Source organism: Chelonoidis abingdonii, chromosome 5 (assembly GCF_003597395.2).
Source record: "Chelonoidis abingdonii isolate Lonesome George chromosome 5, CheloAbing_2.0, whole genome shotgun sequence".
In the NCBI taxonomy this organism is placed as follows: domain Eukaryota; kingdom Metazoa; phylum Chordata; order Testudines; family Testudinidae; genus Chelonoidis; species Chelonoidis abingdonii.
Window position 1 is genome coordinate 3802719 of NC_133773.1, and position 15873 is coordinate 3818591.

General features: G+C 44.5%; 1 protein-coding gene across 1 annotated transcript in view; it reads left to right on the forward strand.

The window, feature by feature from the left end:
* GSR (glutathione-disulfide reductase) overlaps window positions 1–15873 on the forward strand; it is a 40542-nt gene that overhangs the window by 5770 nt on the left and 18899 nt on the right. Inside the window, 5 exon segments of the mRNA XM_075066053.1 lie at window positions 149–218; window positions 2423–2570; window positions 11549–11603; window positions 13196–13295; window positions 15509–15595. Of these exon segments, the coding sequence (XP_074922154.1) occupies window positions 149–218; window positions 2423–2570; window positions 11549–11603; window positions 13196–13295; window positions 15509–15595 (460 nt within the window).

Consider the following 15873-nt stretch of genomic DNA (forward strand, 5'->3'; position numbering starts at 1 on the left):
GTTTTCATGACTTTATCTGATGACCTTTATGTGTTTGCATATCTAATAAGGTTGGATTTTAAAGCTAGTCCCCATTTTTTTTTGCTGTGTATTCTTATTAGCAATGAGAAAAAGCTTATATAGTGACAGTGACTACGTTTTATTGCAGGGTGATTAAAGAAAAGCGTGATGCTTATGTGAGCCGCCTGAACGGGATCTATCAAAATAACTTAAACAAGGTTTGTAAATTTTGGTCCATGTACAAGTAACAAATCTTAAAATTATAGAGCCTCTTCTATGCCTCTGTAAACTGTCATATTTTCCCAGAACCTATGAAGGCTTTCCTAGAGATTTAGCTTGGATTTTTATCTTCGTTCAGTGCAATAGTTATTAAAACCTTTCTCCTGTGTCAAAGCACATTTCTGTGGTTTTAAAAATGATTCCCACTTCATTAACCAGTGAAAGCCATTTTTTCTTCCTGTTTTCCCCAGTCTATATAAGGTGATGGTGCACACTACTGCAAGTAGATGCAGCCATGTATTCTACTTAGGTGTTTGTGCATGCCAAGTGCACTGAACCCAGAGAATTTTGTCCAGCAGTGTCTGTAGAGGGGTATGCTCACACCTCATGACGATAGCCCCTTCCCTGGCTATATGAGGCAGTGCTGCTCTGGCCCAAACAGCAAAAGATTTCTCTGGTTTGTCATGGCTAACCATCATTTTCAGTATATGTTCCTTCCTTTTGGTCTGTCTTCCACATCCTGGGTCTTTACCAAATGTGTGGTTATGGTGATGGCGTACCTCCAGATGACTGGCTACCAACGGGCAGGTCCAGAGAAGAAGTCCTTTCTCATATGTGCATCACACTGCATTTACTCAATTGTCTGGGTTTCATACTAGTGTTAGAAAATCAACATTGGTCTCTACTTGGAAAATTGAATTAATTGGTACCTTAATAGAGTCTGAGTTTCAAGAATAGTTTTGTAGACTGACCTTTTCCAGACACTTTATCACCTTTGTCTCAGGCTGCAGTCCCAACCTTCCATGACAATTCTCATGTGTCTGAGGCATTTGAATTACACATCAGGAGGCTCTGCCAAAGAAAAAGTGACATTGCCACCTCACCCAAAATTTGCATCTAAAGTGGTATCTCGGTTTCGTTTAAATAGGGAGTATGTTTTCCTGTGTTTTTGTTCCTAAGCCGCACTCATCTTCACAGGGGCAACATCGCCACGTGTTAGATATCAGATGATGTTTAGCCTTTTCTTGAAACCTTTTTGTGCTTTGCTGCATCTGTTTGCGTTGTATGCACACTGTGAAGAGACAGGCAGTCTCCTCGCAGGTGGTCTCTAAAGTGGATAACTTTCTGCATTAAGGTTGCATACGAAACAGTTTTGCGTAGGTCCCCTCTGTGTGTGTGCGAGCTCATTCTGTGAGAGCGAGAGCTACATCAACAGCATTCTTAAGTGACCTCTTAATATTAGATATTTGCAGAGCTGCCACGTAGTCATCTATCTATCTACCCACCCATTATGCCATTACTGCAGCATCCAGAGAAGATGCAAATATTGGGAAGACAATCCTGCAGTCCTTGTTTAAATAGACTCTGAGCCCCACCTTCTGTGAGTGCTGCTTGTCAGCTAAGTAGAATACATGGCTGCATCTACTTGAAGAAGATATGGTTACTATCTGTAACTGACTGACTTTTTTTTTGTATACATATGATGCAGATGTGTATTCCCCAACCCACGCTCCATCCCCTTTGCATCAGAGTCTAGTTTCTGGGAGTTGGTGCAAAGGAATTCATCGGGGGTTAATGTGGCACTCCCTCATCTAGCCAGGGTGAGGTTTTGGCCGCAAGGCATGAGCACTGTCCCTCTACTGATACTGCTAGACAAAATCATCTGGCTATGGTGCACTTGGTGAGCACGCATACCTAGCGTGGAATACGTGTCTGGATCACATATCGAAGAAGCACAGTTACAGTAAGTAACTCTTTCTTACCAGCTTAGTCATGTTTTAGCTGGCTGAAGTTTGATCTTCATTAGCTCTTCAGAACATACAGTGGCTTGTGATGCAGATTGAAGGCTTCCATTGTATTTACAGATATTTCAGATTACTAGATGAGCATAGGCCTACATTTTCAAACTGACTCATGATTTTAGGTGGCCATGTGAGATATCATAAAGGGGCCTGATTTTTAGAGGGTGGTTCCTGAGCATTTTCTGGAGTGGGCACCCAAAATCACTAATCACTTTTGAAAACGTAGGCCATTAGTTGCACTTCTCAGAAGTTGAAATGCTGAATCTGAGAGCTGTCTTACTACTTTTCTGCTCTAATAATTTTGTCTTCTGCTTTGATAATTAGGAAAGGTTCATTCTTTCTCTAGCATCCGGTTCTGTCATTTATAGAATAACAGTACAATCTAAAATTTGTTTTTATAGGCTCACATAGAAACCATTCGTGGCCATGCAGTTTTTACATCTGATCCTGAGCCTACGGTAGAAGTCAATGGTAAAAAATACACAGCTCCCCACATCCTTATAGCTACAGGTGGGCGACCATCAATTACCCGTGACAGTGAAATCCCTGGTAAGTCTTTGAATAATGTGATCAACCTCATGGCATGCAAGTACTCCCAGGGGAGGAGATTTCATATGAGTTACAACAAGACTTCCTATTTTTCCAGTGCAAATAGGGTTGCTCCAGTACATTCTGGTGTCAGTGGTCTATACAGAATGTACCCTTAGGAAGTACATTTGTTCTCATCATTGTACTATTCCCTGCCTCATATAAATGGAACTCTGGCCTATGTAGAAAGAGGTCTTTCTATAGGAAAAAGGTTCCCACTGACTTCAGTGAACTTTGGATGAGGTGCCAGGTCAGGATCCTTGGTGCCATCAGTTAAGGTTTGTAAGGTGTGCTTCCAGCTCCTCCACAGGTGACTTGGGCAGACACCATGTTTGCCAATTTTCACTTAAGCCAAATTGGATCTGCCTGTTCAAAACTGCTAATCTGCTTATTATGAGGCCAATATGCATGTCATTGAATATCAGGCTAAACTAAACGTAGGGTCTTGCACAGCTTGTTCTCCTTTAAACAGTTCTGCTTTTACTGCAAATACCTTTCCATAAAATAGGAAGGAACTGATGCAACATTTAGATCTTCCCAGAAGTCGCATTTGGTTCAGCACGGACGTTGAACTTTGCTACCTGAGGCTTTTATCACTTTGCATTTTGATGGAAAGTATTCTGGTTTGTTACGGCTGTGGAAATGACAGAGACTGTTCCAGACTTAGCAGGCTGAGGGTGGGCATACCTGCAAAGGGTGCACAGAGTGACAGGGGGCACTTGTGTCTGTTTATGATATAGAAAGATCTGAAAGCTCATGAGTTTTTTGTCCTGTTTGTTAGAAAAATTGGATCCTCAGTAGACTGAAGGCTCTGTGGCAGGGGTGTCCCACCCATTTGATAGAGAGTTCCAAATTCATGGACTGGGTCTGAATTTATAACCATTTATTCCTTTTAATACACAATGGCTCTCCAACTGAGGTCAATGAGAGTTGCACAAAGATCAGAGGTAGAATGTACCCTTTATGTAGTGATTATTTACTGTCACATTCAGTATCACTGCGTGGAGAATCTACTCCCTTTTGAGAGGACTCCTGCTGTTCTACTCTTTGGTTTTTTCCTTTTCCCCAGCCTCTTGTCTATTTTCTTACCCTGGCTTTGAGGGTGTATCCTCTGTTCCTCCCTTGGTATTTCTTTCCTGGCAGCTGCTCCTAATTTACACAGCTTTGAGAGCTTCTTTCCCAATCTATTTCCTTTTTCAGCTGTTAGAATGACCCTCAATAAAATAGTTACCTTTGTCTGTGAAGTGCCATCTCTGGGCTTTAGCGTTTACGTTCAAATGAGATTAATGACGGCAAGAGAGTTCACAGCTCTCTACCCTTGTTTCTGGCTCCCTGTAGTCTCAGGCAGAGCTCACTGCATTGGCTCACATTTTTAAACATATTTTTTGCACCCATGAGGACTAAAAATGTACTTCATAATAATGAAAGCTGAGATTCTGCACAATCTGTGTGTCAGTAAGGGGACTGCGTACACCAGGCAGGCTTCACTCTTGACATCATACGGTAACTCCTCACTTAACGTTGTAGTTATGTTCCTGAAAAATGCAACTTTAAGCGAAACAATGTTAAGCAAATCCAATTTCCCCATAAGAATTAATGTAAATGAGGGGGTTAGGTTCTAGGAAAAAAATTTTCGCCAAACAAAAGTCTGTCCGTGTGTGTGTCTCGCTCGTGCTCTCTCTCTGTGTGTGTGTGTGTGTGTATGTATATATATATAAAATATATATATATATATATATATATAGACACATACACACACAGAGTATAAGTTTTAAACGAACAGTTTAATACTGGTAGACAGTGATGATGCTTGTGAAACTTGGTTGAGGTGGAAGAGTCAGATGGTGGGATATTTCCCAGGGGATGCCTTACTGCTAAACGATGAACTAGCAATTGGTGTAACCCTCAAGGGTTAACTCTCACACTCTACAAGCAGGAATGGAGGGAGGCGAGACAGCATCCCAGACAGAAACACACAGGATGTGTGTGTGTGAGAGAGATGCGCATTTCCCCTTTAAGTACACTGACTCTACTCTTAGGTACACTGCCTTGTTAATTAGATCAGCTTGCTAAGACCACAGTTGCTGCCAGCAAGCTCCCTCCCTTCTGAGCCCTGTCGTGTGTCCCCCCTGCTCTATGGAAGATGGGGTAAGCGGGGTGCAGGAACAGGGGGTAGGGGAACACCCTGACAGCCCCCCTCCCTTCCTCCCTTCCCCCTGCACAGCAAGCAGGAGTCTCGGGGAGTAGCTCCAAGTAGAGAGCAGGAGAAGCACATGGCAGTGGGGGACAGCTGAACTGCCTGGCAATTGATAGACTGCTAGGCAGCTGCTGCACAGGGAACTTAGGGGAGCAGGGAGCTGATGGGGGGCTGCCAATCCACTCTGGTTCCAAGCCCCCACCAGCTAGCTGCAACGGGCTGCTCTTCCTGCAAGCAGTGGACAAAGCAGGAAGCTACCAAACAACGGTAGAAGGGAGCATTGCACAACTTTAAACGAGCATGTTCCCTAATGATCTGCAACGTAACCACAAAACGTTAACCGGGACAGCTTTAATAGAGGAGTTACTGTAGTTGTGTGGTGACTGAAGAGCTAGTTTCAACAGTCCAGAAGTAGAAAGATGAGCAAAGGGATTTCTAGTCCCTGCTTGAAACTTTTTTTTATTAACACTTATTTAACTTCGCTGACTAACAATTGAGAGGTGGGAAGTCTCTGTTAAAAATTCAAGGCCATTCCCACTTTACTGAAGGTGTGAGCACTCTCATTATACCTCCCTGGAAAATTCTAGGAAGCCCTCCCACAGAATGAAATCACTCTTGACATCCCTGATGATTTTAAGGTTTTACTAAAATAGAAAATAAAAAATCCTTCTTTACATATTATAAAGAAGCAAAACTGGTATTGATCTGAGTAGTTTTGAAACCTTACATACCTTCTGAATGTCCTCAGTAAAAATATTTGGAAACGCTTTCATTATTATCTTAATGTGTTATTTTGGTTTAGTTTTTTAAGGGGGAAAAGAAATTAGAGGTCATTAGTTAGGATTTAGTATCTGCTCTACGTTTTCCTGTTTTGTTACTTAAAACCGCAGCCTGAAAATCAAACTCTCCAACTTGCATGAGTATGTAGAGATGTTTTCGTGAGTGAATGGAGCTGAGGAATTACTGGCTCCCGCTGTGGAAAGGAGAGGGATTGAAGACAGTGGAACAGCTTTTTGCACTGCTCTTTCTTTAACCCAAGGAAGAGGAAAGATAAGGAGCATATCAGCACTGGCATCTCTAAGAGTACGTCTACACTTTGAGCTAGACGTGTAAATTCCAGCTTGAAAAAACATACCTGCACTAGCTCTGGCTGAGCTAGCATGCTAAAAGGAGAGTGTAGCTGTGGTGGCATGAGTGGTGGGAGGAGTTAGCTACCCCAGATATGTGCTCAGCATCTTGGACTGGTCTGTACTTGGGGTGACTAGCCCCTCCTGACACTTCCTCTATTTTTAGTGGATGAGTTTGATCAAAGCTTGCGTTTGTATGTCAACTCATGCTGGGAATTACATCCCCAGCTCAGAATGTAGACATACCCTCGGTTATTTTGGCAAGGAATAGAGCAGCCTCTTAGGCCCTGCCTAGACTAGGAAAAAGGTGTGTTTAAAGCCTGATAGCTAACCCATTACAATCTTAGGCCTGGTCTACACTATGCGTTTATACCGAATTAACCCTGTACCCGTCCACACAACGAAGCCCGTTACTTCAATATAAAGGGCTCTTGATATCTGTACTCCTCCCTGATGAGGGGAGTAGCGCTCAAATCGGTATTACCGTGTCAAATTAGGGTTAGTGTGGCCGCAATTCGATGGTATTGGCCTCTGGGAGCTATCCCACAGTGCACCATTTTGACCGCTCTGGACAGCAATCTGGAGTTGGATGCACTGGACAGGTAGACAGGAAAAGCCCTGCGAACTTTTGAATTTCGTTTCCTGTTTGGCCAGCGTGAAGAGCTCGCCAGCACAGGTGACCTTGCAGAGCTCATCAGCACAGGTAACAATGCAGTCTCCTGAGAATTGAAAAAGAGCTCTAGCATGGACTGCACGGGAGGTACTGGATCTGATCGCTGTGTGGGGAGAGGATTCTGTGCTAACAGAACGCCATTCCAAAAGACGAAATGAAAAAATATTTGAAAAAATTTCCAAGGCCATGATGCAGAGAGGCCACACAAGGGACTCAGGAAGTGCCGTGTGAAAGTTAAGGAGCTCAGACAAGCCTACCAGAAAACCAGAGAAGCAAACGGAAGGTCCAGGAGAGGGCCGAAAACATGCCACTTCTACGCTGAGCTGCATGCAATTCTAGGGGGGTCCGCCACCAGTTCCTCAGCCCTGTCCATGGATTCCGAGGTGGGAGTGATAATCTCAGCCATGGCTGAGGATTCTGCGGACGGGGAAGATGAGGAGGACGAGCTTGCAGACAGCACACAGCACTCTGTTCTCCCCAGTAGCCAGGAGCTTTTTCTCACCCTGACGGAATTACACTCCCAGCCCTCCCAAGCAACTATCCCAGACAATGAAGCCATGGAAGGAAACTCTGGTGAGTGTAACTTGTAAATATAAAACATGGTTTAAAAGCAAGCGTTTTTTTAATGATTAATTTGCCTGGAGGACTTGGGATGCATTCGGGGCCAGTACAGTTACTGGAAAAGTCTGTTAACATGTCTGGGGATGGAGCAGAAAGCCTCCAGGGATATCTCCATGAAGCTCTCCTGGAGGTACTCCAAAAGCCTTTGCAGAAGGTTTCTGGGCAGCGTTGCTTTATTCCGTCCTCCATGGTAGGACACTTGACCACGCCATGCATTTAGCAAGTAATCTGGTATCATTGCATGACAAAGCCTAGCTGTGTATAGTCCTGGTGTTTGCTGGCATTCAAGCAACATCCGTTCTTTATCTCGCTGTGTTATCCTCAGGAGAGTGATATCGTTCATGGTAACCTGGTTGAAATTCAGGAATTTAAGTAAGGGGACAGAAATGGCCATTCCTACTGGGCTGTTTGTCTGTGGCTTAAAAGAAATCCTTCCCTGCAGGTAGCCAAGCGGGGGGAAATGGGGGCGATTGGCTCTGAGCTTTTCCGCGTTTGGCTAGCAGTGATCTTCTCTGCTACCAGCCACGCAGTATTGGGGGCGAGGGGAAAGGGATCATCCCAGAAAATTGGAAGTGGGAGTGGTTTCTGCTGCTGCATGATAACAGGAAAGAAGCAGCACTCAACAGGCTTTGCTTGCTATTTGAGAAAGGAGGCCGCTGGATATATGAAGGCTGCAGAAGCCGAAAGACAATGGCTTACCATGGCGGCATGCAAGCCGAATTCTGCTGCTCGGATCTGCGTCTGTGATCTGTAACACCAAGGCCGCAGGCACTCAATATTAAGATGCGAAATGCGACTTCATAGTGAAAACACATATGCTATGTAAGGTGAATAGTGTCGTTCACCGTGAAAGAATATAACCACTGTTCTCTAAAAAGTATCTTTTTTTAATTGCTTCTCTCCCTTTTTTCCCCTCCCTCATGCAGCTGCAAATTTTTCAAGCCTCCCTACTCCATCCCGAAGGCTATCTCAGATAAGGGGATGGGAAAAAAAAGATGCGAGAAGAAATGTTTTCGGAAATCATGGAAGTGACCCGCAATGAAAGAGCTCATCTGAATGAATGGAAGGACGTGGTAGCAAAGTACAGGAAAGATGCCAGTGACCGTGAGGACAGGAGGGGCACTGTAGATGAGAGGTGGCAGCAGGAAGATCAGCGGTGGCGGGATACAACTCTGGGCTGCTGCATGATCAAACTGACATGCTCCGGCGTATGGTGGAGCTTCAGGAACGGCAGCAGGATCACAGAGTGCCGCTGCAGCCCCTGTGTAACCACCCTCACCACTCACCATGTTCTTTAGCCTCATCACCTGCCAGACGAGTAAGAACGCGTGGGGGAAGGCTCCTTGCACCCGCTCGTTCCATCCCAGTGGATAGCCCAACCAAAAGGCTGTCATTATTATGAAATTTTTTTAGTGGCCTTTTCCTTCCCTCCTATCCTCCTCCCAAACCCCACCCTGGCTACCTTGTCAGTTCTCTCCCTCTTTTTATAGTTAAGTACTAAAGAATACATGATTTTTAAACGAGAGTGACTTTATTTCCTTAGAAAGCAAGCTGTGATCGAAGGGTGGGTGGGTGGATTACAGGGAATGAGTCAATCAAGGGGAGGTGGGTTTCATCAAGGAGAAACAAACACAACAGTCACACTGTACCCTGGCCCGTGATGAAACTCGTTTTCAAACCTTCTCTAATGCGCACCGCTTCCCTGTGTGCTCTTCTAATCGCCCTGGTGTCTGGCTGCACATAATCAGCGGCCAGGTGTTTTGCCTCAGCCTCCCACCCCGCCATAAAGGTCTCCCCCTTATTCTCACAGAGATTGTGGAACACACAGCAAGCAGCAATAACAAAGGGGACACTGGTTTGGCTGAGGTCTGAGCGAGTCAGTAATGTGCGCCAGCGCGCCTTTAAACGGCCAAATGCACATTCTACCACCATTCTGCACTTGCTCAGCCTGTAGTTGAACAGCTCCTGACTACTGTCCAGGCTGCCAGTGTATGGCTTCATGAGCCATGGCATCAAGGGGTAGGCTGGGTCCCCCAGGATAACTACAGGCATTTCAACATCCCCAACTGTTATTTTCTGGTCTGGGAAGTAATTCCCTTGCTGCAGCCGTTTAAACAGTGATCCTGAAGACGCGAGCGTCATGAACCCTTCCCGGCCATCCCACGTGGATGTTAGTGAAACGTCCCTTGTGATCCACCAGTGCTTGCAGCACCATTGAAAAGTACCTCGTGTGATTTATGTAGTGGGTGCCCTGGTGCTCCAGTGCCAAGACAGGGATATGGGTTCCATCTATTGCCCCACCACAGTTAGGGAATCCCATTCCAGCAAAGCCATCCACTATGACCTGCACATTTCCCAGAGTCACAACCTTTCGTAGCAGCAGCTTACTGATTGCTTTGGCTACTTGCATCACAGCAGCCCCCACGGTAGATTTGCCCCCACCAAATTGATTCCTGACTGACCGGTAGCTGTCTGGCGTTGCAAGCTTCCAGGGGGCTATTGCCACTCGCTTCTCAACTGTGAGGGCTGCTCTCATCTTGGTATTCTGGTGTTTCAGGGCAGGGGAAACGAAGTCACAAAGTTCCATGAAAGTGTCCTTACTCATGCGAAAGTTTCACAGCCATTGGGAATCGTCCCACACCCGCAACACTATGCGGTCCCACCAGTCTGTGCTTGTTTCCTGGGTCCAAAATCGCCGTTCAATGACTAGAACCTGCCCCATTACCAGCAGGATCTCCAAAGCGCAGGGGCCCACGGTTTGAGTGAATTCTGTGTTCATGTCCTCATCACTCTCATTGCCGCTCTGCCGTAGCTGCTGCCTCCTTGCCTGGCTTTGCAGGTCCTGGTTCAGCACAGACTGCACAAGAATGCGCGAGGTGTTTACAACGTCCATGATTGTTGTCTTGAGCTCAGCAGGATCCATGCTTGCCGTGGTATGGCATCTGCACAGTTCACCCAGAAAAAAAGGTGTGAAACGGTTGTCTGCTGCTGCTTTCACGGAGGGAAGGGTGAGGCTGTACCCAGAATCACCAGCGGCAATGTTTTTTGCCCCATCAGGCACTGGGATCTCAACTCAGCATTCCAATGGGCGGGGGAGACTGCGGAAACTATGGGATAGCTACCCACAGTGCAATGCTCCGGAAATCAACACTAGCCTCGGTACATGAACGCACACAGCCAAATTAATGTGCTTAGTGTGGCTGCATGCACTCGACTTTATACAATCTGTTTTAAAAAACCGGTTTCTGTAAAACCAGAATAATCCGGTAGTGTAGACATACCCTTAGTGTTCACCTCCATCAGCTAGCACAAAGTGACTGTTAGTGTTAAACTACAACTTACCTTGTTCAAACTACAAGTACACTAGGACTGTAACGTGTGTGAGCTGACATGTTAAAATACACTTTCTTTACTATGAAGACAAGATTTTACTGACTGACTCTTTTACAGGGATGAGGGAGCAGAGTTAATCACTCTTTGAGGGACAGCATTGATTGGGGTTAACAGAACTGGAGGTTTTGAGGGGGTAGAGAGGGCAGAATTGATGGGATTTGAAGAGGAACGAGTGGAGTTCAGCTGATTTTTTGTGGGGCGATCAAACTGATTAATTGGGAAGAGTGAAAATGTGTCAATGCAAATGAAATTTGCATAGCTTTAGGGACATGGCTCTTGTGGTGGGCTTAGGCATATAGTCTCTTTGGGCAAGCAGTGTCTGGGAGGTTTTTCAAGCTCTGCTGACAATACTTTCTTTCAATCCTAACCTCAGCTTTGCAAAGTAAAGAGTGCCCTTTCTCTTCCACTGTTGAAGGGGGGAAATGAGCTTTAAAAACAAGTCAAATGTTTGTATGCTTGGGATTGGTTTGTATGTAAAGCTGATAAATGCTAACAGCAAGAAGTGTACATCTAAACTAGGGGTCAGCAACCTTTCAGAAGTGCTGTGCCGAGTCTCCATTTTTTCACTCTAAGGTTTCACGTGCCAGTAATACATTTTAATGTTTTTAGAAGGCCTCTTTTTATGTCTAATATATCACTAAACTATTGTTGTTTGTAAAGTAAATAAGGTTTTTAAAATGTTTAGGAAGCTTCATTTAAAACTGAACTAAAATGCAGAGCCCCCCCGTACCAGTGGCAAGGACCCAGGCACTGTGAGTGCCACTGAAAATCTGCTCACGTGCCGCCTTCGGCACACGTGCCATAGGTTGCCTACCCCTGATCTAAACTAAACAGTGTTGCGTTGAAATGCACAAATGCTGTTAAGAAAAAGCAGGGTTTTGTTACTGGGAGAGAGCATGTCATGGTTTGTGTGAAATTTACTTTTCAGGTGCCAGCTTGGGAATCACCAGTGATGGGTTTTTTGAACTGGAAGAATTGCCCAGGTAAGCAAACCAAAAAACAGACTCTCAGTAGCAAAATCTGCTATCTTAGGCTGCTCTCAGCATGTTGCTCAAAGCAAAGCACACAGGACTCAATTTGTTGTACCCTGCTCCTGTGCAGTAACTTATTCCTGTGCAAAATGGGTATAAAACACGGCCTGATCAGAAAGAGCCAGGACTGAGGTGATTCTTATCCCTTGCCTTGTGTTTATTAAAATACAGGACTTTTTTTTTTTTTTTTTTTAAATAACTACATTAGGGCAGCACACTACTCTTTGAATCTTTGCTTCTTGTTCTTCATGTGCTGTGGAGAGGCATTGCAACTCATTGTCACACTCACTCCCCAGCGCAGTGAGCGGCAGAAGCAGGGCATGCAGCCACTGCTGCACTGACCCATGGGCAGGAGGAGAGCTGACCTGATCCCAAGAAAGTTGGGTAGTTTTCAGACCTAAACCTGTCGCTTGTAATCAGGTCATAATGGGTTGCAAGGCTTTAGTCGTCAGTGACAATAGTTCACGCTGATCTAAGCCCTAGGAGAAGCAGGAGTGACTTATTTGGCACTGCTTTGCCACATTCTTTCCAGCTACTGTTAAAGCCGTATTGGAGTCCCATGCAACCTTCACAGCCAGGATAGTCCCCATGACTAAAATACTGGCTAGTGAGTACATGTACCACTGCCCCCCAGTGTATGTTATGACAACATAACCCACCTGCTGACAATCTGCCTTTAGAAAGGAAGTTGCAATGATTTAAGGCCTATGGACAGTGCCCTTGGGATTATGGGAAGGCTGAGAGACTGTTCATTCCCATGAATGAGGGAAAAATATCAAACTGTAGAGGCTCCATCCAGGGCATGGCATCCTGTTCTTTATGTTGATGTCTGTGCCTTTCCTTCAGCTTTTCTTAAGTTCTCTATTTGGAGCAGAAAATAATGGATGACAGGCTAACTGAGCCTCAGCCCCTGGATTGACATTGTGCCCAGCCATCTTGTACATGTTCCCTGGTGGCTTGTCCAAGGATACCTCAGATGATTCTGCTATGTAGCCTGTTTCACTGATCCTGTCTCCTGCCTGACCCAATGTCAATGGACAAGTGTGTCACTGCCCGCCCAAGAGAGGATGCCAACTTTTGCTTGACATAACCACTCTGCAGCCACACACCTGTGCCTGACCCTTAAATGGCATCTTGCTTTCCATTTCAATCTTCCTTTACGTGGCTGGGGGGAAATTGACTTGACTTAAAATCATAGCTTTGTAGTGAGCCAAAAACAATGGTCATGGTAACCATATCAATACCCCATGAAAACAAAGTGTAAGATGGCTCATTCTGTGAGCTGGTTTTCTTGTAGCATATAGTTAATAAAGTAGATTTACAACATATGTGGCCGTTAAGTTAAAGCCTGAGATCATGGGAAAGAACATACAATTTAGAATTAGCTGTGGGGTGCAAAGTCACATGTGAAATAGTCCCAGAACCAAGACATGTCTGGATTACAGGAGACACATTGTCCTTTCGTTCAAGCAGTAAGAACCTATGCTAAGGGTCTGTTCTGTTATCTCTGATGCTGCATGTGTGATCTTGCTGCTTTTCCTCAGGCGCAGTGTTGTTGTTGGTGCTGGATACATTGCTGTGGAGATAGCCGGAATCCTTTCCACACTGGGATCAAAGACATCCTTACTGATACGTTATGACAAGGTACAACAGATCATAATATCCAATGTTGCTTACTTCTCCGGTGATCTCAGTACCAATTAAAAATAGCATAGATGCTTTCTGTCCCCTAACTGGCTGAAAGCATTTTGCGCCTCTGAGCCAAACGAAATTGCTGGGCAGAATAACTTGCAGTTTGTTGGGGCTGATCACATTAATTTAGAGATGTTGATTTGACTTAGTAATATAAATGACATATAAAAAAATGTAATGCAACATTCAAGTTGCAGAGTTAAAATCTCAATACCAAGAGATACAAAAATTAAACTTCCAGTATGGGCCATGTAGCATGTTTTGTATGCTATGGTCTAAAACATAATACTGAGCTAGACAGAAAAGAACAGAAAATACTAGAGAAGGTGTCTGTAATGTGGGCTACTTATTACTGCTGTAGGAACCTTAAAGGTCACTATTAAAGGATTTCTAAACATTGCACTTGAGCCCTATAAGTAAAAAATGTCTAGGTTTTTGTCAGTTTTTTTCTTATTTTCTTTAGAAATAACAGGAATGACATGTCTGCTCCTCCCTGTTTTTTGCTGGAGGACTTCTTGAGGTTGTTAGGAGATGTATTTAGAAAACTGACAATGCACAACACAAGGGGTGTTGAATCTATCCACACACTTCCTCTCAAATTTTCATTAGATGCTAGCTAAACAAAACCAGAACTCTAAACAGTCTGTCAGTTACTCAGCATTCCTCTCCTCTCACTTTTGTGATGTTATTTTACTGGGGCTGTCTCGGTACACTTTTACTACCATCTTCATTAAATGGATTTGAAGTTGCAGTAGTTAGATCAGAGCCACCTCCTTGTGTGGATGCTCTTCAGGCTGTTTGAGTGCCTTGTATTTCTTTAGCTTAACTCAAGCTAAAGTGAGTGCCCACACAAGAGCTCTGTGACAGTCTAGAGGTTATGTCTGTTGGATTAGGAACTCCATTTTTGTTTTGTGAATGCCATGTGTGATTATAGTCCTTGTGGATTAGTGCATACATTTTGTAGCAAGGATTATGTCTGGGAAGCTGTGACAGAGCATTCAAGGGACATCAGCACTGAAGAACTCTCCCATACAGGAACAATGAGGGTTCTACCAAAGGGCCACTGACCTTGAATGGACTTTCTACCCAGAAATTGTGTGCACATGTATGTATGTTTTGGAACCTGGAAGTTCACCGGCAGAAGCTAATTAGTAAGAGAGGGAACAGACAGTTGTACAAGGAAGCTGCTCTCTGTGAAAGGGTCCTCCACTCCACTGTCAGAAGCAGGAACGCCAGCGGGATGCTGAGCCCTAAGGACTTGTACCAATCCCAGAACTCTTGGGAGTGGTGAGGTCAGATGGGGGATTGCATCCCTTCCCCCAACTTCAAAAAAGGCCCTATTCTGAATGTTTGTAAAGCAGCTACCTGGTCATTAGTGTGCGCTTTTGCCTTCCATTACCCCATCAGCTAGAGTGACCAGATGTCCCGATTTTATAGGGACAGTCCTGAGTTTTGGGTCTTTTTCTTATATAGGCTTCTATTACTCCTCACCCCCTGTCCTGTTTTTCACATTTGCTGTCTGGTCACCCTACCATGAGCCAATACTGAAGAGATGATGCCAAATTTTGTCGAGCTGTACTACATTCTGTGTGTGCACGGACTCTGATCCCGGTGTCTGTTTAACTGCTTGGGAGTCACCAACAGTGGCATGCACATGTACGATCACTCAAAGAAGAGAAACATCTGCTAACCTTCCGTAATTGTTCTTCGAGATGCGGTGCACATGTCCGTTCCACGACCCCCCTCCAACCTCTCTTCATCGAAGTCTCCAGAAAGAAGAAACTGAGGGGGCTCACGGTCTGCTGGCCCTTCATTCTAGCACCAGCAAAGTGTGCTTGAGCCACCCCAACAGGTACCACTAAGGGAAAAATTTCTGGCAACTGTGCACCTGCACACACACCAAGAGTGGAATGGACATGTACAACACTTCTCAAAGAACAGTCGTGATGTAAGGTTAATAACCACTTTTTCACTAAAGTAGTTTACCCTAATTACCATGTAGTTACAGAACCATGGGCACGTTCACACAATCCATAACTTTTGTTTGATTGCAACAAGACAAGAAAAGAATAGGTACAAATTGGAGATGTGTGTGAAAGTAGCATTTAGATGGGAACATAATAAATTGCATGTAATCTTGATGGATTGTATGGGTTTCCGTGCAGGTGTTAAGGACTTTTGATTCAATGATCAGTGCAAACTGTACTCAGGAACTGGAGAATATTGGCATAGAAGTCTGGAAGCATTCACTGGTACGGTATTATCCACGCACTTCATTATTTAGGCCTGAGTCTATCCTATGGGCCCATAACTTGATTTTTTTTTATTTCATTTTTGCTTAAACTGTCCTAATTTTCCTCAGCACTGTTATAGCATCTGATCATGGCCATGGTGAGATATTCATATCTGAATACTATATTGCTAGTTTATCACTCCTATATCAATGCTTTGTAAATGCCCTGTGTGGTGCTATATTTCATTTTCTGCTATGTAATTCCACAGCAGCTCTTGTCTCTGGAATATTGTTAGG